The sequence below is a fragment of the Xenopus tropicalis genome, chromosome 7, assembly GCF_000004195.4.
Source record: "Xenopus tropicalis strain Nigerian chromosome 7, UCB_Xtro_10.0, whole genome shotgun sequence".
Lineage (NCBI taxonomy): Eukaryota > Metazoa > Chordata > Amphibia > Anura > Pipidae > Xenopus > Xenopus tropicalis.
In genome coordinates this window covers 59,143,820-59,170,178 of record NC_030683.2, presented here as the reverse complement: position 1 = coordinate 59,170,178, position 26,359 = coordinate 59,143,820, and the positions used below count along the sequence as shown (strand labels likewise).

Sequence of the window (26,359 nt, the reverse complement as noted above, 5' to 3'; positions counted from 1 at the left end):
TTAATGTCATGGAATGTAAGGGGTCTGGTCAACAAATATATAAGACAACACAACCCACACATAGTACTCCTACAGGAAACCCACCTGGACGGCAGCAAACTTACAACACTTAAAAAACCATGGGTGGCAGCAGCTTATCATGCACCATACTCAAGCTATTCTAGAGGGGGTCTCCATTTTAATCGCAAAAACATGCACATACTCCTTGCACAATGTAATCCCTGACCCGGGGGGAAGATTCCTTATAATCCATATCTGTATAATGGGCAAACCTTTAACTATAGCCAATGTCTACATCCCCCCACCCTTCACAGACGAATTACTCTACACCATCATGGACAAAATAGCCAAAATGCGTTTTGCCCCCATCATAATAATGGGAGACTTTAATAACGTACTGAACGGTGCTATAGATAGCCTATACCCAACAGAGTTGACCAGACCCTTTCAAGGTGGTTAGACACCTTCCATTTAACAGATCTATGGCGGGTCCGCAATGCAGGGAGCAAACAATTCACATGTTTCAATGCGGCCCATAACACCCTATCTCGCATAGACCTAGCCTTAGGGTCCCCTGATATCGCTCAGGTCACAAACGACATACAAATAATGGCCAGAGGAATATCAGACCACTCGCCAATCTTATTGAAAGTACAATTAAACCCAGAACCCCAAGACAGAACCTGGCGACTAAGCCAATACTGGATAAACCACCCAGACATAGAAACCCCAATGGCTAACTCTATCATAGAATTCTTGTCACTGAACGAAGGTACAGCAACCAAACCAATTGTCTGGGACACCCTTAAAGCCTATGTTAGGGGGGAATATATCACCCATATAGCCTATTTTAAGAAACAGCACACCATGCACATTGACAAACTCCAGCAACAAGTACTAGACAGGGAAGCTCAATACGTAGCAAACCCCGGTCCTGACACAGTGTCAGAATGGCAGAATTCGCAGGCAGAAGCTCCTCCTTGCGCAAACACAGAAAGTAAAAAAGGACATATTATACCATAAACCTAAATCAGGGGACAAATGCGGCAAATTGTTAGCATACCTGAGCAGAGACCCTGCCCAAAACACTGCTATACCAAATATAACAACATCCACAGGTAACCATACCTCACACCCCAAATCAATTAATGAGGCATTTTGGGAATACTACTTAACTCTGTACAAATCTAAACTAACAGTTGAGCCCGGTGACATAGCGGCATATTTAGCCAAGATCAACCTACCAACCCTAGATGCCCAGGGCAGACACCTGTTGGAAGCCCCCGTAACAGCACAGGAGGTGACTGACGCTATCCAAACGTTCCCAATAGGCAAAACACCAGGAATAAATGGCCTCCCCATAGAATGGTATAGAAAATACCAAAAAGAACTGACTCCCTCCCTGGTAAGCCTATTCAATGATGTTAGAGGAGGGGCCCCCCTGCCGGACTCTATGAGAAGGGCAATGATCATAGTCCTCCCTAAGCCAGGCAAAGACCCTAGAGAATGCGCATCCTACAGACCTATATCTTTAATGAACTGTGATGCAAAAATTCTAGCAAAGATTCTTGCTAGACACCTCAACCAAGTGATAACACAGTTAATAGAGATACATCAATCTGATTTTATTCCAACTAGGACCACAGACATAAATATCAGGCGCCTATTTACAAATCTTAGTGTGACCCATGACAATGCAGGCTCTAGAGTCATTGCTACCCTAGACAATGAAAAGGCATTTGATTCGGTGGAATGGGCCTACTTGTGGGCAACCTTGCAAAGCATGGGGTTTAAAGAAAACTATATGAAATGGATCCAAGCACTATACAGGGATCCAGAAGCAACTATACGCACAAATCAAAACATATCCCTGCCCTTTGCACTGCAGAGGGGTACCAGGCAGGGCTGCCCCCTCTCACCCTTACTCTTCGCAATAACTATGGAACCGCTAGCGGCACTTATACGGCAATCACCCAGGATAGGAGGACTCAAACTGGGAGGGGTCACTGAAAAAATATCACTATTCGCAGATGATACGCTGCTCTACTTAGCCAACCCTGAGACAGAACTTACTACAGCCCTGGATATTATAAACAAGCACACTAACTACTCAGGCCTTAAAATAAATTGGAGCAAATCGGCAGTTTTTCCAATAGACCCACAACCACTACCCCCACCCCAACTACCTGGAGGCCTTCAATGGACCGGGGAATTTAAGTATCTGGGCATTAAAATCCAAAGAAATATTCACAAATTTGTGGAATTAAACCTACTACCCCTAATGCAAACAGTAGAACAGAAAGTGAAGTCCTGGATCCGCCTACCGCTATCCCTCATTGGCCGCATTAACCTTTTTAAAATGGTAATGCTACCAAAATTCACGTATATATTCAGACAATCACCCACAAAAATACCCAACAGCTTTTTCACCAATATCAGGGCGCTCCTTACACAACTATACTGGCACCCATCCACACCAAAAATCAGTATAGCTAAACTTCAACTCCCAACACAGGTGGGGGGCTTAGCAGCCCCAAATCTTTTTCTATATTATATAGCCGCTAAACTAACCACTGCCAACTGGTGGGCAACACCAACCCTGGACAACCCAGCCACACGCCTTGAAGCCCAGACAGTGGGCTCATACGAAGAGCTAAAGAACCTCCTATATAGGGGTTGCTCTTACACTCCAAAAGCAACCCCACTCATGAAAGAAGTAGTATGGGCTTGGAATACCGCCCTCAGCCACAGAACTTCTGCTCTGAACTTACCCCACTCTGGTGCAACCACAAACTACAGCACCTTCAAACCATACCGGACCCCCAATTATGGGCTAACTTTCAAATCAAATATATACAAGATATAGTTAAGGATGGGAAACTTCTGGACTTCCAGACCCTAAAAATCAATTTTAACCTACCAAATAGGATGCTCTTCCGATATTTACAACTGAGACATGCAGTACACTCCCAATTCCAAGGAACAGCCATACAAACTACCCCCTCTCGAATAGAAGAACAAGCACATAACTGCACACACGCCAAGGCCCTTTCCCGCTCCTACGCCCTCTTGGCACTGGCTAATGATACCTTACTAAACAAACTCTACAACAAATGGCTAATAGATATAACAGACATGAATAAAGAACAATGGAAGGAAACCCATGACTCAGTCTTTGACCATATCGTGGCCTCAAGAGACAGGCTAATACAATACAAATTTCTGCACAGGGCATATATCACACCCAAAGTACTAGCAAAGATATCTCCATCTCAGGTAGACGAATGCCCCAGCTGCCACCAATCCCCAGCAGATTTCATCCACATGGTCTGGACCTGCAACAAAATAACGAACTTCTGGACAGAGGTGGCAGACTATATATCTGATCTAACCATCTAACCATCCGGTAACACCATCCGGAATGCTACTAAACCAAATTACTGATCTAGCCCCAACAAATGCGGAAAGAGCTCTTATCTCTATTCTGCTAGCATACGCCCGTAAGTCTATAACAATGAAATGGAAAGCCCACTCAGCTCCATCCATACAATTTTGGGTAAGCCAAGTCAACCAAGCAATGCCCACATATAGGCTGCTATATGTCAGAAGAGTATGCCCAAATAAATTTGAGAAAATTTGGTCCCCATGGCTAGACAAACATAATATGGAAAATTTATACCACCCCAACAATGCACAGTTTATGGTTGAGTTAAAGTAGTAGTTAAATGTAGATTTATTAAAGCACAAAAACAGTGGAATACAGAACTACAGGGTATGTAATGTCACAGTGAGATCCACCAAACCACATGTTATAACACAAATGTTTGATATATGCTTGTAACATAAGATCTCTATTTTGATGTTCTGATTTGGAAACCTGTCTGTAATCCGTTTCTTAATAAAACTCAATGGTTAAAAAAAAAAAAAAAAAAACTATTTCAAGTTTGAGCTGTCCTACTACTTACAAATCAGCAGCACCAGTATGGGGTCAAATGTTGCCCCTGCTTTTGCTAATCTATATACGACACATTACGAACAGACATACATATCACCCATATATGCTCAGTGCATATATTGACTTTTCCATTATATTGACGATCTGCTTAGCCTATGGACTGGCACCACTGAACAATGCTTGGCAATGGTACAGGAATTCAATTGATGATTCAACCATCTACTTCCTCGACCTCTCCATCACAGTTTTGGATACTGTACTACATAAGACTACATACAGGAAGACTACAGACAGGAATACCCGGTTACACCATTCTTCATGCCACCCCCCACATCTTTTGTGTAGTGTTCCTTTTTCCCAAATGGTGTATGTATGGTCAGGAACAATTCTAATCCTCACCTTCTGATCCAACAACTTGATGAACTGGTAACTCGTTTCATGCAGAGGGGCTACCCACTACAAGATTTATTGGCATGCAATTGACACAAAATTATCTATTATACAAGACCAATGACTCTAGTCCTATTTCTAATGAGGAGAGACTCACTTTTCTCACCACTTACACTCCTGATAAAAAAAAAACCACTTGTTGATCACTACATGATCACTGGCCAGTTTTGGAACAAGACAGGTGCCTTCCCCCTATTTTTAGATCACACCCACGAGTTGATTATAGACGTGGCAGGAGCTTGCTTGACCTGCTAGTTAAGATGGATCCCTCCCACTATTATCAGACTACCACTCCAAACACTTGGCTACCCAATCAACCCAATCAGAAATTGGGATGCCCCAACTGTACAACTTGTGGCTACCTAATTTCAGGATTCTGCCCCACATGGGCTACAGCATCCAAATAACACTTGTACCTCGAAATATGTCTTTTATTTTATTAAGTGTCTTTGTGGCCTTATGTACATTGGAAAGACTATTACTTATTTTAGGGATCGAATGGCCAATCATAGATCGGCCATCCACTCAGATTTGGCCACTGAAAAGGCGAACACTCCAGTTGCTGCACACTTTATAAACTTTAAGCATTTGTTGGCAAGTCTAAGCTCCATGCTGATTGACTATATTCCTCCACCTGTGGGGGGGGGGGGGGGTGACCGTGACAAACTGCAGCTAAAAAGGTAACTGCAGTGGATTCATGGACTCAATATGATTAGCCCTTTTGGCTTGAATTGATTTCTTACTCTCCCTTTTAATTACCTTGAATGAATTTACAATGAAATCCTGTCTTGTAACTGTGGCTACTTTATCTGGTTACGTTGGACAAAAGTTACTTTCTTGTTTTGTCACTTTTCTAACTATGTTACGAAGTATCCTGTATACTGTAATCCTTTTGTTTCTTTTCTTACTAAATCACTTTTCCAGTGACACGCTGTAGGCACAGTTCTCACCTCCAACCTGTATGTATGTTCCATTTTTGGTACTCAAAGCCTGTAAGCACTTTAATATTCTGTTATTCCTACTTTTGTGTTGGCCAATACATACTTCTATAATGGGCGCTACACTCTCTCTATATATTACATTTAGTGGGCATAATTGGAACGTTATGCTGACTAACAGGGCACATACTGAGTTCCTCCGTCGCTTAGAGAGTCAGCACATATACTATAAGTATCATTTATACCGCGACTACCTATGGGTATATCGTTTATACCGCGACTACACGTAATACCTATGGGAATTGACTAGCCCCTCCACTGCCACACTAACCCTATCACTAACTGCCACACTAGCTAATGAGCAGATTCAGAAAGCCGATAATCTGCTTTCTATACTGAATGAGCAGCAGTGCCACTTGTTATGCTGCCCATATGCTATGAGCACGCCCATCTTTCTTTGTTTCGCTTAATTCATACAAATCCCTCATGGAGGACATGGTTCTGCACCCAGGCAATTTATCTATTTACTTATATGAGAGTGCCTACTTTACATGTGACACATATACATACACACACACATACAAACACATATACATATCTTATTTTAACCCTTTAAGTGCGAGCAGAATTTTACATTTCGGTTCCCCTCAGTGCCAGACGTTTTGTAGACATTCTGTGCTCTCTTATTTTAGGGGCATTTAATGGGGGGGTTAAGTTTACAGTAGAACCTGAGCTTTCCACTTCTGGAACAAGATTTAGAGCTTGAAATACAAAAAAATTTTTTCAAAGCATTACAACAGAATATGGAATTTAGATTCCAAAGCGAAAAATCCTGAAACATTAGGTTTACCCTCTCTGAAGAGTTACAAAGTGCCATTGTGATTGGATTAGTGGAAGAGTATATATGCTGAGGACTTCCCATACCAGTCAGTTGAACTGAAGAAGCTGCTCGGATGAGTAGTGAAACGTCTTCAATGATTACCAAACAAGTCCAGTTGCTTTACATTTATTTATACTAGATATTAGGTTTACCCCAGGAAACCATATATATATTTTGAAAAGTACTCTGCCAAATCCGAAATGGGTAACCATGTCTTTCAACTTCTAAGTACCAAACAGCAATGCTTTCCTGAATTTAGCAGTTCCTATAAAAAATTATGAAAATTCTAAAAAAATTTAAAAAATAAAAATCGCCTCAAAGCTTCCACTTTCAAGTTTCATATCTCCAACATAACATAAGCTACCAAGAAAACATATCCTAAATATGAAAGCCAAGGGTCCACGGAACAGTTTGATGCCCATTCTGCATAGAAGTACCAAAGTATCTGGCATTTAGAGACCCCAAAAGGAAGTTAGTACATATAAGTTGACCTGGAGATCTCTTTAGCTACTGAAAATTCAACACGTTTACTGCATTTTTTGTGGGGTAAAAACAAAAAAAACACATTTATCCCCCAAAACCATATATTTTTGGTAAATACACATTCATGTGAATTCAAAATGGGCACCCATGTCTTTCTACTCCAAACTACAGAGTCATTTTCCCAAATGCTTTCCCAAAATTGGTGGTTGTGATGAAATACCTGAAAATGGCATCAAACCTTCCACTTTCAAGCACCTTATCTCCAACATAACATTAGGTACCAAGAAAACACATCCTAAATATAAAAACCAAGGGTCCACTTAACAATTAGAAACCACTTGTACATAGGATCACCAAAGTATCTGGTATTTAGAGACCCCAAAAGGAAGTTAGTGGATACGCTGCAATATCAGCTCCCAGGATGTGGGTATTATGTGCCTCTTATGGCACCCTAACAGTACGGAGACCCTAAAAACCATACATTTTCCGAAAGTACACATTTTGACAAAACAAAAATAGGTAAATACATCTCTCTACTGCAGACTACAAAGCTATGCTAAACGTAACTGTTTTTATGACATTTCTGCAAATCGTCACAAAGCTTGCATTTTACACCATTATGTACCTCCACATTTTGTAAAATATCAACATAAAACATTTTAAATATGAATGTCAGGGGGTCTACTGAACATTTTTATGCCCAATATGCATAGATTTACCAAACTATGTGGTGTAGATGAAAATAATGCATATGAATTTTCACGTCTGATGCTCTGGCTGGTGCAATTTTTGCACCTGGTCTGTGTATTATGTGCCATAAGACCCCCCAACAGTATGGAGACCAAAGAATACCATATATTTTCTGAAAGTACACATTCTGACAAAACAAAAATGGGTAAATACATCTTTCTACTGCAAACTACAAAGCTATGCTAAACATAATGGTTTTTAAAGAAAATGATAGACAAAGTAATAATAGCGTAATATAGTAATAATAGCGTGCCTGGCATTTCCTATAGGGCTCCTGGGCGATCGCGCCCCAGGGGCCACTCGTTCCCCACCGCTGCTCATTGCCTAGGGGAATGAGCGGGGAGTGAAGGAGCGGAAGTGCAGCACAACGTAGAACCTACATTCTGTGGCACTTAGCTACTTTTATACACAGAATGTAGATTCTATGTTGGGTGGGTTAAAGGGTTAAGTAATAAAATGATCTTCCTGTATTCACAATATTTATGCTCCTATTTAACAACAGTGCTCATTATATCTATATTTTTTTTTAGTATTCTCTTTACAAGCTGTTGTAGAATCAAACCAGCATGTTCATTAGTTTATTTCTGAACACCTGCTTATTAGGTGAGCTGCAGGCTACATACAGGAGATCTCACTGTTCAGTTCTTTGACATAAGATTGAGTCATAAAGGAGCCTCTATGTCAAGAAATTTGCCACGCCCGACTAATCACCCCATTTGTCTTTGCCCTACATAATTAAGAATTCGACTTGGCCACCCAGAGTCCACTGCAGGACTTGTTGGAGTGGATATTTCAACTTATACTTCTCCCAGCAATAAGTTGCTTATTGCTTCTTGTAATAATCAATCATATATTTAAACAGAACACTTAACTAACTTCCTAATTTACTGGTATTTAAGATTGTATGTATTTTTTTATTACATATGCCATTGCACTTGCAGTCAAAAAACAGTTTTGCATGATAAATGACTGAACACCGTAGTGCAAAACCTTACTCACTGAGCTGCTGGGACAAGTGATCTTGTGGGACTGTAATGCATCTCTGCCATAGGCCAAGACTACCATTGAAGTGGAAAAGTGCATCAGTATACGCTTTTTCGTCCATCTTTTCTGCATCACTTGTAAAGTCTTCAGGAGTAGTGTAACTGATATTGGCCTGGGCTGATGAGGTAAAATAGTGATACCATGATACTGTTCCCACCGCAGCAGAGAGGTAAATCACAGAAAGCAGTGACAGTACACTGCCAATCACTAGCGCAGTTGCAAAACGGTTATCCATCTTTCTAACAACAGGCTGGAAAGAACAGGGTTCAGCATCGATCACCTAAGGGGAAAAAAAAAAAAGTGTAATACATGCCACATATATAGAATGAAAAACAAGAAATATTGAAATTGGGTGTACAGAATATCAATATAAGAAAAATGACAAACTATATCTTGCGAGTAAAGTACATTACTAAATACCTGTGCAACATACGTATATTAACATAGTAACATAACAGATAAGATTGATATAAAAAACACGTCCATCAGGTTTAACCTATTTGCCAATTTTAAAGGACAAGGAAAGTCAAAATCTATTAAGCACACTATTAAATAGTACTACTATTGCTGTGTAAAAACGCTATATTTCTGGCTTGCCTAATGAAAGATTTACAGAGATACACATACTAGAACCTACATACTTGTTTCAGTGAACGGCGCCGCCATCTTGTCCAGCATGTCTGTATGGGCTATTCCTGAAAAGCACAAGCCAGCCCCCCACATCCCCGCAGCTGGTCACAAACCCCTCCCTTCATATGTTTACCTGACACTTGCGTTTGCCATGCTCCCCCTTCTGCCACAAACCCCTGCTCCCCGCACCGGTCTGCATGTAAAGTTCTCCATGTCACCGCTACTCGCTCCCCCACCATGTCGCCACCCACCCCGCTACTCGCTCCCCCACCATGTCACCACCGCCGCCACCTCCCCGCTACTCGCTTCCCCACCATGTCACCACCGCCAAACACCACCCCGCTACTCGCTTCCCCACCATGTCACCACCGCCAAACACCACCCCGCTACTCGCTCCCCCACTGTGTCACCCCCCCCCGCTAATCGCTCCACCAGAGTTTAGCCTGCCGGGTCTGCATGTCACCTCTCCTGTCGGCTGCGCTCCTGTCTGTGCGCATGCGCCGCCTACAGTCCCAAGTCTGGGCAGGAGCGTTGCATTATGGGAATCTTCTCTACCCAGCTCAGCGTTTTTTCTCCGTGTTTGGCTTAAGATCTTCTGAACAGGTGAAATATGGGGAGACTTAAGGGCACTATTGAGACAACTGAAGGTATGCCTGCAGCTTGAGATTAACTCTTTACTAGCCTTTCCTTCTCCTTTAAGTGAATTCCACCTACTAGTTCATTCAGAGAAATGTCCAATTTGCCTCAGTGGGGAAATAATTCCTTTCCAATTGCCAAAAAGGCAATCGGATGAGTAATTTAGCATTTCCTCACTGTCTAAAAGGCATCCAACCCTTTCATGTAACTATTTTATGAATCTGCCAATACAACAGCCTCAGAAGGAGATCCACACAGCTGTACAGTCCTCACTTTAAAAATGCCTTTTCGCATTTTTCAAAGGAACCTTCTTTCCTATAATCTAGAGCAGTGCTGTCCAACTGGCGGCCCGCGGGCCGCATGCGGCCCGCAACCCCCCTCTGTGTGGCCCCCCACCTGTCTGGCTGCTTTGATGGCTTACTCTTGTGTAAGCTTTAAATGGTATCAGTACTGTGATTAACTGCCCCCTGCATGGTTCTCACCTCAGATTCAGGCTGTAATCAGGCTGTATTGTTTAAATATGTAATTCCCTGTGTTGTTCACACCTTTTAATCTCTGCATTGTTCACCCCCTGCAGTGTTCACACCTCAGGCTCAGGCTGTAATCACTCCCATTGTTCCCCTGTTCACACCTCAGGAGCAGTAGAAACCCACAAATAATCCCTGCACACTACAAAAAGAAAATATACTGAGGTGGTACTGCAATTAAAAAGTTTTTTAATATATAGTTATTGTGCAGACTGTAGGAGCAGTGCCAGCATTGTGTCACTGTATGCTGCCTGTGTGTGCCATACACACAGGCATCATAGGGCAAGCAGAGTATGGCACACACAGGCAGGGTAGGGAAGGCAGAGTATGGCACACACAGGCAGAGTATGGCACAAACCAACCAAGAATGGCAAACACAGTGAAAGTATAGCCCACGCAGGCAAGGTAGGGAAGGCAGAGTATGGCACACACAGGCAGGGTAGGGAAGGCAGAGTATGGCACACACAGGCAGGGTAGGGAAGGCAGAGTATGGCACACACAGGCAGGGTAGGGCAGGCAGAGTATGGCACACACAGGCCAAGTATGGCACAAACCAGCCAAGTATGGCACACAGGCAGGGTAGGGAAGGCAGAGTATGGCACACACAGGCAGGGTAGGGAAGGCAGAGTATGGCACACACAGGCAGGGTAGGGCAGGCAGAGTATGGCACACACAGGCCAAGTATGGCACAAACCAGCCAAGTATGGCACACAGGCAGGGTAGGGAAGGCAGAGTATGGCACACACAGGCAGGGTAGGGAAGGCAGAGTATGGCACACACAGGCCAAGTATGGCACAAACCAGCCAAGTATGGCACACAGGCAGGGTAGGGAAGGCAGAGTATGGCACACACAGGTATGGCAGGTTTTTGCTGTACTACAACCATTAATATGGGTATGGTCATGTGATAACATGGGTGTGGTTTCAAGTGGGTGCAGTTTCAAAAAGGGGAGTGGTCAAAACTGGCTTTCATTTTCGGCCCTCCACCACGTAGGTCGGAAAAATTCCGGCCCTCGGTACAACAGAAGTTGGACAGCACTGATCTAGAGATTATTGTATGCCCCACTTGTATATTTATACAAAGTAATCACATCCCCCCTTAAAAGTGCCTCTTCTCCAGCATAACCCCAACTTAGCCAACCTGTCCCTAAAACAGTGACCTTCTATTCACTACATTAGGTTAGCAGCTCTCTATTTCCAACAGGACACCAAAACTGCACTGAATTTTTTTCAAGATGAGACAGTACCAGTGCTTTAGGAGGTGTGACACTCTCCTCCCATGAATCTATTACCCATTATCCACATGTACATGTACAATTCCATTTAGGTTAAAAATTGCCTGCATATTATAACTGCTTAAATTCATTGCAACACAATTAAATAATACTACAGTTGGGGAGATAAGAAAAACAAAAGCATTAAAACAACTATCCAAAATAGTTTACAAAAAGTGCTACTATATGCAATGAATATGTATGACTATGCCACTGTCTTTGTAATAGAACCATCTACATCAGTTGTAAAGTAGTTCAATTTAGTTGCCACAACCAATAATATACTGACATTCCTTAATAATTTAAAGTATACAAATGTCTCACAGCGCTGCCCTTCCTGTATATATCTGTTGCTTATTTTGGCAAGTGGTGTGTTACAACAGATAGGTCTAATAATGGTGCTTTAAACTTACAGTGTAAGATACTTTTGTGGGTTCAGGCAACTTATCTTACCACGGTCGGAGACCTGTCTCTCTTCATGCAGAAGTCAAGATCAGATTTTGGATTCACATGCTGGACATTTTAGGAGTGGGGGGCTCTCTTTCCTTGCAGATTAATAGACTCAACCGGATTTAATTAAAGCCAGGGATTTTGAAAAAGTGACCTCTAATACATTAGAGCGCAACCAAAGGATGTATCAGACTCTTTAACCTTTCAGTCAAAATCTAATTCTGACTCCTGCATAGAGAACAAAGAGAGACACAAGAAAAAGAGTTTTTAATTTATTATACTTTGAATAGTTAAGTATCTTATTTCAGAGAGTTTAAGTTCAATTTTTATTTTCGTGATATGTTTGTGAAGATTCTCATTCATCCAGGTCATGGTATATCTGTAGTAATGTCAAATGAACTGGACTTGTGTTTTTCTTGAAGACATTTCACCAGTCATCCAACTGGCTTTCTTATTTCATTCTGATTGGCAAAATGTCTTCAAGAAAAACCCAGCAAGCCCAGTTCATTTGGCTTATTACCACAGAAACATACACATACATTTTCGCGATAGTTTTGAGTATTTTAATTCATACCAATGCTGTTAACACTGAAGGAAGACTGTAGAGGCAGAAAGAGCCGAATTTTTTTCTCCGTAAGTGCCAACATAGTAAACACACATTGGGTATTTAAAAAAATGCAAAATTTGAACTAACTGGCTTTAGCGCCATATACTTGATTGTAAAAACCCATAACCCGTGAACCTGAAGATCTCGAGACAAATTCAAGTTGGATTTAATAAAGATCTTCATTTCCTGCAATTTGTCCCATTAGTAGACCAAGGTAGACTTACAAAAGTATACTACATAATAGGTATCTAAGTATATGTCCATACCGCCCAAAAGTCAACCGTAAAACAATACGCAATCCCGGATCACCGTTGAAACGTCCAGCAGCACCGCCATTTAATCTTTCACCCCCATCAACGCCTGCCTCTGTTCTAACAGATGTCATCATCTGCTCTTATAGACGTCCCATCTCGCGAGACTGTGATGTCACGAACTTGAACGCCACAGCAGAATTACGTGCACGTAGCTGACGAACAAGACTGGCCTTAGTGGGAAGCAAGTATAATCTAAACTAAACAAAGACTTTGCAAGGCAAGACAGGCGGCTGCTTATATTTTTATATTTATTTGCATACGGCTTCTATTTTTGTCAGAGAACGTCGTGGCTGTGAGCCGTATTAGTTGCCGACAGAGCGTCAGCTCTAAATATTAAGACATAATATAAGAAACTAATTGCTTTGAATTCAGGTGCAAATGTTAAAACAGTGAATTGTTGGCGTTTTTCTTCTGCTCAAGGCTCTTACAGGAACAGAGAGGATCCGCTTTATATTCCTGGTATTTATAAGCAATAGACACCATACCTCCCAACATTTGAAAACCGAAAAGAGGGACAAAAAGATTTGGCGCACGCAGCACAGCAAATTTTCTTGACCACGCCCACTTTTGTGGCCACTCCCCAATTAACACACCCCATTGTTTTCTAAAAATACTCCTTTTATATAGTTGAAATGGCGGGATCAGACGCAAATATGCTATACCCTCATACTGTACTACCTAAGGAAAACAATATAGCAACTCCTACATATAAAATACAAATATAGAGAGAAGGCAGTCAGTTATAAGTGAGTTCTGACTATCTACCAGTTTTGCCCCCCCACACGGGAAACTCATACACAGAGCCCCCCATACACAGTGCCCTTTATACACAGAGCCCCCCATACAGTGTGCCCCCCATACACAGTGCTCCCCATACACAGTACCCTTTATACACAGTGCCCCCATACAGTGTGCCCACCATACCAGTACCCTTTATACACAGTGCCCCCCATACACAGTGCCCTTCATACACAGAGCACCCCCCCATATACAGAGCACCCCCCCCATACACAGAGCACCCCCATACGCGCTCCTACTCCTTGCGCTGCTTCTCTTCTTATGCGGCTCCTCCGGCGGTCCCAGGTCCTTTTATAAGGTTGCGCCCGTGTGTACGTGTGACGTCATTACGCACGGGCGCAACCTTATAAAAGGGCCAGGGACCGCCGGAGAAGGAGAGCAAGGAGTAGGAGCGCTCAGCTTAAGACCTCTAATCCCGCTGTCGCGGATTGTTCTATGAATGTCCCGCATTTCTGTAATCTATTACGGAAATGTGGGACATTCGGGGAACTATCCGGGACAGCAGTATGCGCTATAGAAAGCGGGACTGTCCCGCTTAAAGCGATAAATAACTGCCGATTCGTCAAAGTAATTTTGCATGCGATAATCCGCATATCGCATGCGTTAAATAGCGCATTACTGACGTGTTATTTTTAACGCATGGTGGTAAATATCAAATGAAAAGAACACTAACGCATGATTCACAAAAGCACATGAAGCGTTAAACGCGCTAAATATCGCGAGAAGCTGTGCAAATATTAACACCTACTTGGGGGAGGCGGTACTTAAACAACATTGCACCTCGTGAGCGTTTGGCAACACAACATTGACTTTGCAGTCGGATTTTTCTTGACTTGTGAAGAAGAGGATCAAGTATGTGATCGTCCTAGAGTGATGCATCCTACAGTTTTCAGGTAGAGATCAACTCTAGAGGGATTATCAGAGGAGGAAATAGTGTGGTGCTATAGGTTAAATAGAGCAGCAATCTATGGCCTGTATGAGGTACTGGAGCCTTATCTGAAGCCACTAGCAACGCAGAAGCCATGCTGTCCCTGGCACTGTCAAACTTCTGTGCTGGGGTTGTGAAAATCACCTTCTGATGCCTGGACAAGTCGGGTGGAAGCCTGATGTACAGCCCCAGTAAAGTGGCACAAATTGTAGTAGCCTTTGCTGTACTGCACAATATTGCCAATCGTCATGGATTTCCTGGGTTTGTGGCTGATGACCTAGGTGACGCAAATCATCCCATATATTGTGTACAAAGTGCAGATGACAGAGGTAATAGAGTACAGGGAGGGAGAAATCCTAAACAACTACTTTACGTGTAAGTACCTACAATCTTTACTACAGTTAAAACAAACACAAAACAACATCTCAAACAATACTCTTTATTTCCTGTGAAAATAGTTGCACACTTTAAAAAAAAAAATGCTCATTTATTTTATTGAGATCAGCAGTAGTGAGTGGCAATATGCCACATTTCTGCATTCACAGTAACTAGGATTCACTAAGCACCTAAGGCTCATGTCCTTTGGAGCGGGTGAGTGCCCTCCCCACAACAAATAGTAAAAACAGAAATGTTTAATTACGTAGCACTAGATTGACATAGGACTAATGTTTGCATAGGTCTTGCATTATCATCAACAATAAACCTCTTTTCCATTTCAGGAGATTGTTATGGTTTTCTGTGGAGCTGTCTTGCTGACTTTACAACCCACTGACCTTTTTGATGTTGTTGGGAAAAATTTGCCAATCTTCTCAGTGATGATCATCGTGACATGAAACATACAACTTCATGGACAATAATGTAATTCTGGTATTTTTAGACATTACAAAGTTCATGTGAAGAAAACCTTTTTACAAGGACCACCTCCAGTTCCAGACTTATATAAAAAAAAAAATATGAATGCTTTTATTGTGTTGGCTACAATAAGCAATCCATCACAACATAGTGACTTTTTTGCTACTCATTGTTGCCCAAATTAATCCCTTTCTTCCCATTGTTATCAATAGAATAGTAATGCATGCTCTGACAGTATCTAGTAGAATTAAGTCTAAAACTGGACTTTTCTGAGTTTTTTCTTGAACATAAATCTTTGAGTTTTTAGGTTTTTTTGTTGGCATAGGATCACTGTTTTATCTGAAAATGAGGGCTACATGTTTTACAATTTATGAACAAGGGAAGGGCTTATTTAGTAGACAACAATAAGGGAAAGTGGGCATCATCATTTATTTATATAGCACCAGAAAATTATGCAGCAGTTCACAATAAATTTAAACAAACAGGAATCTTAAAAAGTTTACCAGACAATGGTATACAGAGTAACCAGAGGTGGTAATTATTTTTTTTTACTGTAGAATCAGAGTTTCCCAATGTAAACTAAAGCCACATTTTTTACAAGGTATAAAATAAAGGGCTAGTGCTGATTTTAATCGTTTTAAGTTATTGCGATTTCCCATTAGCTTTTCATATTAGGGGTTTTACTGTGTGTAAGTGAACTGATGAATTTGAAAACTAAAATTGCCAACAGTATTTGTCAAATTTCCTTTATTGGACTCTGGGATATCCATTTATTCAAGCAATCATATAACAACAACACATTTTACTGATACAAGGCCATTGCAACCGGGGCCGCCATTAGAAACTTTGTTATTTATACAGGGCCTCCCATGAAAACAAGTGCGCAGTACCAAAATATTGACCACGCCCCACGTGTGTGCAATATAAACACCTGAAGTTTAGGGGCCCAATGATCTTGCTGTGGGACCCACTAACTAGTCAGTAGTAGCTAATAATAGTAAAAATAATGAATGTGCTAATAAGTCAGTATATTAAAGGACAAGAAAAGTCAAAATCAATTAAGCACACAATTAAATAGTACTACTATCGCTATGTAGAAATGCTATATTTCTGGCTTGCCTAGAGAAAGATTTACTGAGATACACTTACTACATACTACAGACTCTTTTCAGAGAACAGCGCCGCCATCTTTAATAGGGATGTCCACTTCCTTTACCTCACTACTCTTTACTGCACATGCATCCCCAGCCGGGCTGTGTCTGCCAGCACCCCCCCCCCTCCTGAAGCACTTGCAGGCTACGTCTTTGTGATCCCACGCCGGCCCCCGCTCCACGCTCCTGCACAGACACCAACCGGCACAGTCACACCAACCCCCCTCCCGTCCCCGCACCTGCTTGCTGCGTCCCCGCTACTGCATAGACTGAAGAAACTCTGTCTCCCCACACGTGCTCCCTTTCAGCACAAGCAGGCGTGCTCCGGTTGCCAAGGCGACGTGATGTCCGCTTGTGCTGAAGGGAAGCGCGGGGAGACAGAGTTTCTTCAGTCTGTGCAGTAGCGGGGATGCAGCAAGCAGGGGAGGGGAGCGGCGGGGGGGTTGGTGTGACTGTGCCGGTTGGTGTCTGTGCAGGGGCTGAAGGGGGGCGCCTGCTTGTGCTCAGCGTTTTTTCCTGTTTGGCTTCTGATCATCTGAACGATTGCAATTTGGGGAGACTTAAGGGTACTATTGAGACAACTGCAGCTTGATATTAACTCTTTGGTAGCCTTTCCTTTAATTGGAGGGGTCAGTGGAGTTTATACTTAAGTAACGTACTTTTCTTTGAGAGTAACATAAGTTTTTGCATGAGTTGCATAAATTTCGTAAGCATAGGGGCCCAATGATGTTGCTGTGGGGCCTAATAACCAGTCATTCCCCTGCTGGAAATTTCATGTAGGAAACACTGATATAATTTAGTAAATGGATCCCAATATTAACAGCTGATGTTACTCTATAATAAGCATATAAATAGTTAAAATGAATAATAAAGTGCAGGCCCTGATAGACTTCACTGACACAGCCTCAGGTGCTTAAAGGAACAGTAACACTAAAAAATAAAAATGTTTTAAAATAATTAAAATATAATGTACTGTTGCCCTGCACTGGTAAAAGTTGCGTGTTTGCTTCAGAAACCCTACAATAGTTAACAGAAATAGCTGCTGTGTAGCCATGGGGGCAGCCATTTAAATTGAAAGAAGGAGAAAAGGCACAGGTTACATAAGAAGATACCAGATAAACTGTGTAGAATACAATGGGAATCTATGCTATCTGTTATCTGCTTAGTAACCTGTGCCTTTTCTCCTTTTTTCAATTTAAATGGCTGCCCCCATGGCTACACAGCAGGGTATTTATATAACTGCAGTAGTGTTTATGAAGAAAACACACAACTTTTACCAGTGCAGAGCAATAGTATATGATATATTAATTATTTTTATACACTTTCATTTTTTGGTGTTACTGTTCCTTTAAAGGAACAGTAACACCAAAAAATGAAAGTGTATAAAAGTAATTTCAATATAATGTACTGTTGTCCTGCATTGCTACAACTGGTGTGTTTGCCTCAGAAAGACTACCGTATTTTATATAAGTAAGCTGCTGTGTAGCCATGGGGGCAGCCATACAAAGGAGAAAAGGCACAGGTTATTTAGCAGATAACAGACAAACCTCAATTATATGGGGCTTATTTACTAGTTATCTGCTATGTAACCTGTGCCTTTTTTCCAGCTTGAATGGCTGCCCCCATGGCTACACAGCAGCTTATTTATATAGTAGCTTTTCTGTAGAAAAAACACAATTTTTTTGTAGAGCAACAGCACATTATGTTTTAATTACTTTAAAACAATTTTTTGATGTTACTGTTCCTTTAAAGTGCAGTGAATATGCATAGAGTGGGCGGGGCAGTCCGTTCCTGCTCTATTCGCTCCTCTCCCCCCAGGAGCACAAGCAGAGAGACACAGAAGGAGGAAATTGGGAGGGGTTTTCCCTTCTACTGTTGAGTAAAGCCTGTTAGTCAGTGCTGTGACCACTTCCTGTGGGAGACTGAAGCAACACTCCCATGTTTCATTTTGCTCTAGCTTCTAATTAGAGAGGTTGTGTATGCAGCCCTCATATAATGTTTAAGAAGGTAAAATTCTTTCAAAGCATCTTTCTTTCTGCATCATTTCACAATTTGAGGGAGCTGGCAGCCTACAGGAAGGACAGAGAGATTTCAGTGATGTCACTGTAGTCTTCACACTGCTGTAGGCTGCCAGCACCATATCTCAGAGAAACAAGCAGGGATCTGGGAATTTAGATATGCAGTAGTACTTAAAAAGAATGCCTTTAGACTTACTTTTAATTTATGTTAACCTTTCATTGTCCTTTAAGTTCTAAGCAAGTTATGTAGCTTTCGAAGCAGTTTTTGAAGAAGTTACATAAATTGTGCAAGTTTTGGCATAACTTCATAAACGTACGCCGCACAGTTGTACTGACTGACGCGCGTGCCACAACTGATGCTGCGCGCATTGCGAATTTAAGGACGTTCAGGCCTAGTCTCTTTGCGAAGTGATCATATTGTTTGCAATTGACACTGAGCGTTCCTGTATACCTGATCCGATCCTTTGACTTCTGACTACGGCTTGTATTGACCACTCTTCAATTCATCCTCTGGCTTCGACTTCCGACTTTGACTTCTGGTTTGACCCGGCCTGTTTCGTGACCTTCTCTTCAGCATCTGGTGCCTGCTATCATGGGGAAAAGGAAAAGGGAGGCTGCTCCAGGGCATAGGCGGATTTTCAATAAGGCTAGGGGAGGCTAAGCCTCCCCAAACCTGCTCTGGCACCCTAAAAATAAAAAAATAAAATAAAAAAACCTGGCTCTGTTTCTGCGCTGTCCTGCAAATCTTCTCCTGTCCCTGCAAGCTCCGGGTTCTGCTCTAATCAGCTGTGCTCTGATTGGATCTTTCTTCTTGTATATTCTCCAATCAGAGCACAGCTTTCTTGACAGACAGTAAAATTGACCAATCAAGACACAGATGCAGACAGGGGAAATTTTGCAAACAGGAGACAGGCAGAAATGAAGACTTAAAAAAGAAGAATCTGCAGACTGTAAGTTTACCCATGAACCAGCTTTGAACTTTGCTGCAGTTTTCATCCCACAGGTACTATACTGTATATGTTCTAAAGACTGACCCACTAGCTGGAATTAAATTGTTTTTTGTCATCTGACATTTATAATATCCCCTACCCTAACAGATGGAGGGTAAGTTAACTTTTTCCCCTGACAAAGCTCATTGTGCTTTTATATATTTGTATATTTTTTGCACATTCTATTTTTTTTTTACTTTTGTCATTGTTTTTTTCATTTATAGTAAGTTACAGTGGGGCCAATGTTGTGTATCAGTGCCAGTGTTATAGTGCCAGGGCCTGAATATCTGCCATCTGTACCCACTGCTCCTCATGGCATATAATGTGCTGGTTTTGTATATAAAGACTGTGTCTCGCTGTATATAACGTGCCTGGGATGTCAGTACCTGCTGCCTCACTTTCTATAAAGCTAACTTAAACACATCTAATGGGGAGGTTCACTTTTAAGTTAACTTGTAGTATATTATAGAATGGCCTATTTCTAGCAACTTTGCAATTGGTCTTCCTAGTTAATTTTATATAGTTTTTGAATAATTTGCCTTTTGCTTCTGCATCTTTCCAGCTTTCAAATGAGGCTCACTGACCAAAAAGTATTGCTCTGTGAGGCTACAGTTTTATTTTTCCATGCAGGCCCCTTAACTATTCATATTCCCATCTCTTGTTTAAACCACTACCTGGTATATAAGACCCTAGCAACAAGATAGCTGCTGAAATACCAAATGGAGAGCTAAATAACCGAAAAACCATTAAAAATAAAAGAGGACCAATTGCAAATTGTCTCAGAATATCAGTGTCTACATCATATTAAAAGTTAATTTAAAGGTGAACTACCCCTTTAACCTAACTGAACACAAATGTAGAGAACCCCTAACAGAAGTGCACGTATGAATGCTTTTACATCCTAAGCATTTTAGGGTTAAAAAAATCCTCCCCACCCGCACTTTTGCACAGTATCCCTGGGAGTCAGTGGGAACTGCCAGAGGTAGTTGGGAGGTTAATTTTTTACACCAGCAGTGAATCCACTAAGTGTCACATTAGCTGTAGGTCAGTCTGTGTATGGGCCATCTTTAGCCTCCCCAAACAAAAAAGTCATCCTCCGCCTATGCTCCAGGGTTTGCACATCCCAACAGATTTGCCAGATTGTGTGAAGAAGATGGGAGTGTGAACTCTGGACTGGCGGTTCTAGATTAAGCTAATCTCTCTAACAGCTGGGAGACCAGTTTCTCTAGTAGTGGTGGGGAGGAGAGCAGAGCTAGGCCTAAACAGATGGTGGTTATAGGGGATTCAAGCATTAGGAAAGTGGACAGGGTAATCTGTCAAGCGGATCACTTTAACCGGACAGTTTGCTGTCTTCCTGGTGCCAGGGTTCGGCATGTGGTTGATCGGGTTGACACATTATTGGGAGGGGCTGGGCATGACCTTGGTACATATCGGTACTAACAACAAAATGAACGGTAGGTGGGGGACCGTAAAGACCATTTTTTCGGAAATTTTGCCGGTGCCACGTGCAAGTTTAGGGAGACAGCGGGAGCTTAGGGAGCTAAATGCGTGGCTAAAGTCTTGGTGTAGGAAGGAAGGGTTTGGGTTCCTAGAGCACTGGGCTGACTTTTCCTTGGGGTACAATCTATACAGCCGTGATGGAATGCACCTCAATGGAAGGGGGTCTGCTGTGCTAGGGGAGAGAATGGTTAAGAGGTTGGAGGAGTGTTTAAACTAGACAAGGGGGGCATGGGTGAGCTAGAGTTCTATAGGAAAGTTAGTGTAGACGGGGCAGGGGGACTAGCAAAGGGTTGTGGGGGAGGAGTGAGGGGGGCATTGCCCCCTTCCTGATTTCTTATTCTTTTGCATGTTTGTCACACAAAATGTTTCTGATCATCAAACACATTTAACTATTAGTCAAAGATAACACAAGTAAACACAAAATGCAGTTTTTAAATGAGGGTTTTTATTATTTAGGGAGAATAAAAATCCAAACCTACATGGCCCTGTGTGAAAAAGTAATTGCCCCCTGAACCTAATAACTGGTTGGGCCACCCTTAGCAGCAATAACTGCAATCAAGCGTTTGCGATAACTTGCAACGAGTCTTTTACAGCGCTCTGGAGGAATTTTGGCCCACTCATCTTTGCAGAATTGTTGTAATTCAGCTTTACTTGAGGGTTTTCTAGCATGAACCGCCTTTTTAAGGTCATGCCACAACATCTCAATAGGATTCAGGTCAGGACTTTGACTAGGCCACTCCAAAGTCTTCATTTTGTTTTTCTTCAGCCATTCAGAGGTGGATTTGCTGGTGTGTTTTGGGTCATTGTCCTGCTGCAGCACCCAAGATCGCTTCAGCTTGAGTTGACGAACAGATGGCCGGACATTCTCCTTCAGGATTTTTTGGTAGACAGTAGAATTCATGGTTCCATCTATCACAGCAAGCCTTCCAGGTCCTGAAGCAGCAAAACAACCCCAGACCATCACACTACCACCACCATATTTTACTGTTGGTATGATGTTCTTTTTCTGAAATGCTGTGTTACTTTTACGCCAGATGTAACGGGACACGCACCTTCCAAAAAGTTCAACTTTTGTCTCGTTGGTCCACAAGGTATTTTCCCAAAAGTCTTGGCAATCATTGAGATGTTTTTTAGCAAAATTGAGACAAGCCTTAATGTTCTTTTTGCTTAAAAGTGGTTTGCGCCTTGGAAATCTGCCATGCAAGCTGTTTTTGCCCAGTCTCTTTCTTATGGTGGAGTCGTGAACACTGGCCTTAATTGAGGCAAGTGAGGCCTGCAGTTCTTTAGATGTTGTCCTGGGGTCTTTTGTGGCCTCTCGGATGAGTTGTCTCTGCGCTCTTGGGGTAATTTTGGTCGGCCGGCCACTCCTGGGAAGGTTCACCACTGTTCCATGTTTTTGCCATTTGTGGATAATGGCTCTCACTGTGGTTTGCTGGAGTCCCAAAGCTTTAGAAATGGCTTTATAACCTTTACCAGACTGATAGATCTCAGTTACTTTTGTTCTCATTTGTTCCTGAATTTCTTTGGATCTTGGCATGATGTGTAGCTTTTGAGGTGCTTTTGGTCTACTTCTCTGTGTCAGGTAGCTCCTATTTAAGTGATTTCTTGATTGAAACAGGTGTGGCAGTAATCAGTGGGGGTGGGGGTGACTACAGAAATTGGGGGTGACTACAGAAATTGAACTCAGGTGTGATAAACCACAGTTAAGTTATTTTTTAACAAGGGGGGCAATCACTTTTTCACACAGGGCCATGTAGATTTGGAATTTTTTTTCTCCCTTAATAACGTAAACCTTCATTTAAAAACTGCATTTTGTGTTCAATTATGTTATCTTTGACTAATAGTAAACGGTTTTTGATGAGCAGAAACATTTAAGTGTGACAAACATGCAAAAGAATAAGAAATCAGGAAGGGGGCAAATAGTTTTTCACACCACTGTATGTGTGACAGTGTGCTTCCATTTTCCATTTTCTTACCATAACCATATTACTGTTTCTAATACTTATAACGCTCAGGTTGATACACTATTACCATAGCAACCATAACCATAATTTTTTTAAAAATTAATCACCAATCAATATATAATGTAACCTATTGATAACTCTTAAACTTTTATATACTTAGAAATGTTGTTTTTTGCTAATTGCCACACTGGACTGCTTGTACTTCTCCTCTTGTATAAACATTGTTGTTGAAAGTAGCAGATACACATAATAGCTGGTTAAAAAAACTGACTGCATAATAATGGTTTTTACTAAATAAGTCTACATTGTGTGCAAGCAAGCCTGATGCTTTTTCAAGTCTATTAGCAGGAAAAGACTAATAGTACAATAATTGCAGAATATTGCCAAGCATTTATCTGTACCCTGAAAATTAGCCGCGTGGTATTATCTTTAGATAAGGAGTCAGTTATTAGAAAATAATGTGATAAATGTTGCTTTATAATAATGGTAGTACTGCAAACACCTTATTACATGATGAGTATAGTTAATAACACTTTTTACCTATTCTGTTTCAACAGATCCCTGATAAAATGCCATACTGCATCGTGAAAGGGTGTCCTCACCGAACAGGTGAAAAAGAAAAATATCCCGATGTGGTTCTACATCCATTTCCAAGTGATATTCATTCAATTAAAAAATGGTAAATGCAAACCGGACAACATAATGAAGATATTGAGATCATTTCAGATTCAATAAAAATCTTGACTGGTGAGATCACCAATGAATGGCTTTCTATGTCAAAAAGGATGCCCAAAAATATTGCTACTTGTGAAAGACCAGCAAAATCGGAAGTAATTGAGCGATATTTGTCCCGCTTTGAAAAATCCTGACATATGTCAAAGGACTAGCAACGTGCACATAAATATTCCATATTACCTTTATAGTAATGTAGATAAGTAATAAAAGTCACGAGACAAAGATTTTTAACAACTTATGTTTTTTTATATAACAATCATCTGTTGGATATTACACAGTAGTCCAATACATTCAAACAACTGAAAATATTTTGTTTCAAAATAAAACTATTTACAAATGTATTAATGGTGCTTTGCACTTTTTTTTTCAACTGTCATCAATACAATTTTACTATGTAATTTACATTGTACAGGTAGGGGACCTGTTATCCAGAATGGTCGGGCTACAGAGTACATCTATTTCTGAAAATTGGAATCTTCATTCCTTATTTATACTATAAAAACAGTAATATAAGGTATGAAGATTCAGATTTTCAGAAAAATACTTTATCAGGAAAACTCTGTAGCCTGCACATTTATGATAACAGGTCCCATACCTGTTGTATCTCTTCAACATACACATATGTTACTAAAAACATTGATAAAGTGCACAACCATTATTTTTAATTAACTGTAATGAAAGAAACATGTAGAAAACAATTAGTCGGTGTCATAAGCCATATCTTCGGCAAAATAGTCACGTGCACTTAGAAACCCGGTATATTTGCCCTTGGGATCTGGAAACTTGCTTCTTATTTCCCGAACCACACAGGATGGTATTGGCTTTCTGTTGCAAAATCCCAAGAATGTGTAAATCCAAACGGTGAATGCTCTATAGGCTATTTTACGCATCGACCTGAAAAATAAAAATCTTATTTGTTATATATACTGTATAATACACAACAATTACATTTAGAAAGAGTATACGGAAAATATACTATACGTTATTATAATGGGATACAATAATTATGTAGAAAAATGCCATATCAGGGTTTTCATAACGTTTTAGAGGTGAAGAAACATTTTATCCACTGTGTGTGGTGGTGGTGGTGGAGGGGAATGATAGATTACTGTGTACCTTGGAACGTTGCTTCCATTTTGAAAAAAATGAACCTGACTGCATTTGTTATCGACAAGCACCACAGAATGACAATTTTCCAAATCTTATTCTTTCTACAATACCCTTAGGCCCATGTTGATAAAATAATGGGTTTTGATTGTTTTTAAAATCTTTTATGTGTACTAAAAATAGAGGGGGGGTGCTCACATTTAGCAGTTGATGTAATTAAAAGAGAAGTACAGTTCGAATAAATTAAATATTGGATCTACAGTGGCTTGCAAAAGTATTCGGCCCCCTTGAACTTTTCCACATTTTGTCACATTACAGCCACAAACATGATTCAGTTTTATTGGAATTCCACGTGAAAGACCAATACAAAGTGGGGTACACGTGAGAAGTGGAACGAAAATCATACATGATTCCAAACATTTTTTACAAATAAATAACTGCAAAGTGGGGTGTGCGTAATTATTCGGCCCCCTTTGGTCTGAGTGCAGTCAGTTGCCCATAGACATTGCCTGATGAGTGCTAATGACTAAATAGAGTGCACCTGTGTGTAATCTAATGTCAGTACAAATACAGCTGCTCTGTGACGGCCTCAGAGGAGAGGTTGTCTAAGAGAATATTGGGAGCAACAACACCACAAAGTCCAAAGAACACACCAGACAGGTCAGGGATAAAGTTATTGAGAAATTTAAAGCAGGCTTAGGCTACAAAAAGGTTTCCAAAGCCTTGAACATCCCACGGAGCACTGTCCAAGCGATCATTCAGAAATGGAAGGAGTATGGCACAACTGTAAACCTACCAAGACAAGGCCGTCCACCTAAACTCACAGGCAGAACAAAGAGAGCACTGATCAGAAATGCAGCCAAGAGGCCCATGGTGACTCTGGAGGAGCTGCAGAGATCTACAGCTCAGGTGGGGGAATCTGTCCATAGGACAACTATTAGTCGTGCACTGCACAAAGTTGGCCTTTATGGAAGAGTGGCAAGAAGAAAGCCATTGTTAACAGAAAACCATAAGAAGTCCCATTTGCAGTTTGCCACAAGCCATGTGGGGGACACAGCAAACATGTGGAAGAAGGTGCTCTGGTCAGATGAGACCAAAATGGAACTTTTTGGCCAAAATGCAAAACGCTATGTGTGGCGGAAAACTAACACTGCACATCACTCTGAACACACCATCCCCACTGTCAAATATGGTGGTGGCAGCATCATGCTCTGGGGGTGCTTCTCTTCAGCAGGGACAGGGAAGCTGGTCAGAGTTGATGGGAAGATGGATGGAGCCAAATACAGGGCAATCTTGGAAGAAAACCTCTTGGAGTCTGCAAAAGACTTGAGACTGGGGCGGGGTTTCACCTTCCAGCAGGACAACGACCCTAAACATAAA

The 26,359-nt window shown here is 41.4% G+C and overlaps 1 protein-coding gene and 1 long non-coding RNA gene across 5 annotated transcripts in view; one reads left to right on the top strand and one right to left on the bottom strand.

Moving 5' to 3' along the window:
• Positions 1-13,019, bottom strand: part of cldnd1 (claudin domain containing 1) — a 35,152-nt gene extending 22,133 nt beyond the window's left edge. Inside the window, exons 1-3 of one of the 4 annotated variants that reach the window (XM_018095391.2) lie at positions 12,890-13,019; positions 11,980-12,244; positions 8,456-8,780 (exon numbers count right to left, since the gene is read on the bottom strand). In XM_018095391.2, coding sequence (XP_017950880.1) covers positions 8,456-8,735 — 280 coding nt within the window. In that variant the 5' untranslated portion in view covers positions 8,736-8,780; positions 11,980-12,244; positions 12,890-13,019. 4 annotated transcript variants of the gene reach the window in all.
• Positions 13,020-15,139: 2,120 nt separating this feature from the next.
• LOC108648198 lies at positions 15,140-24,096 on the top strand. Its single transcript, XR_004223542.1, has 2 exons — positions 15,140-15,521; positions 23,695-24,096. It is a non-coding gene; the product is annotated as an uncharacterized LOC108648198 (long non-coding RNA).
• Positions 24,097-26,359: the final 2,263 nt, after the last annotated feature.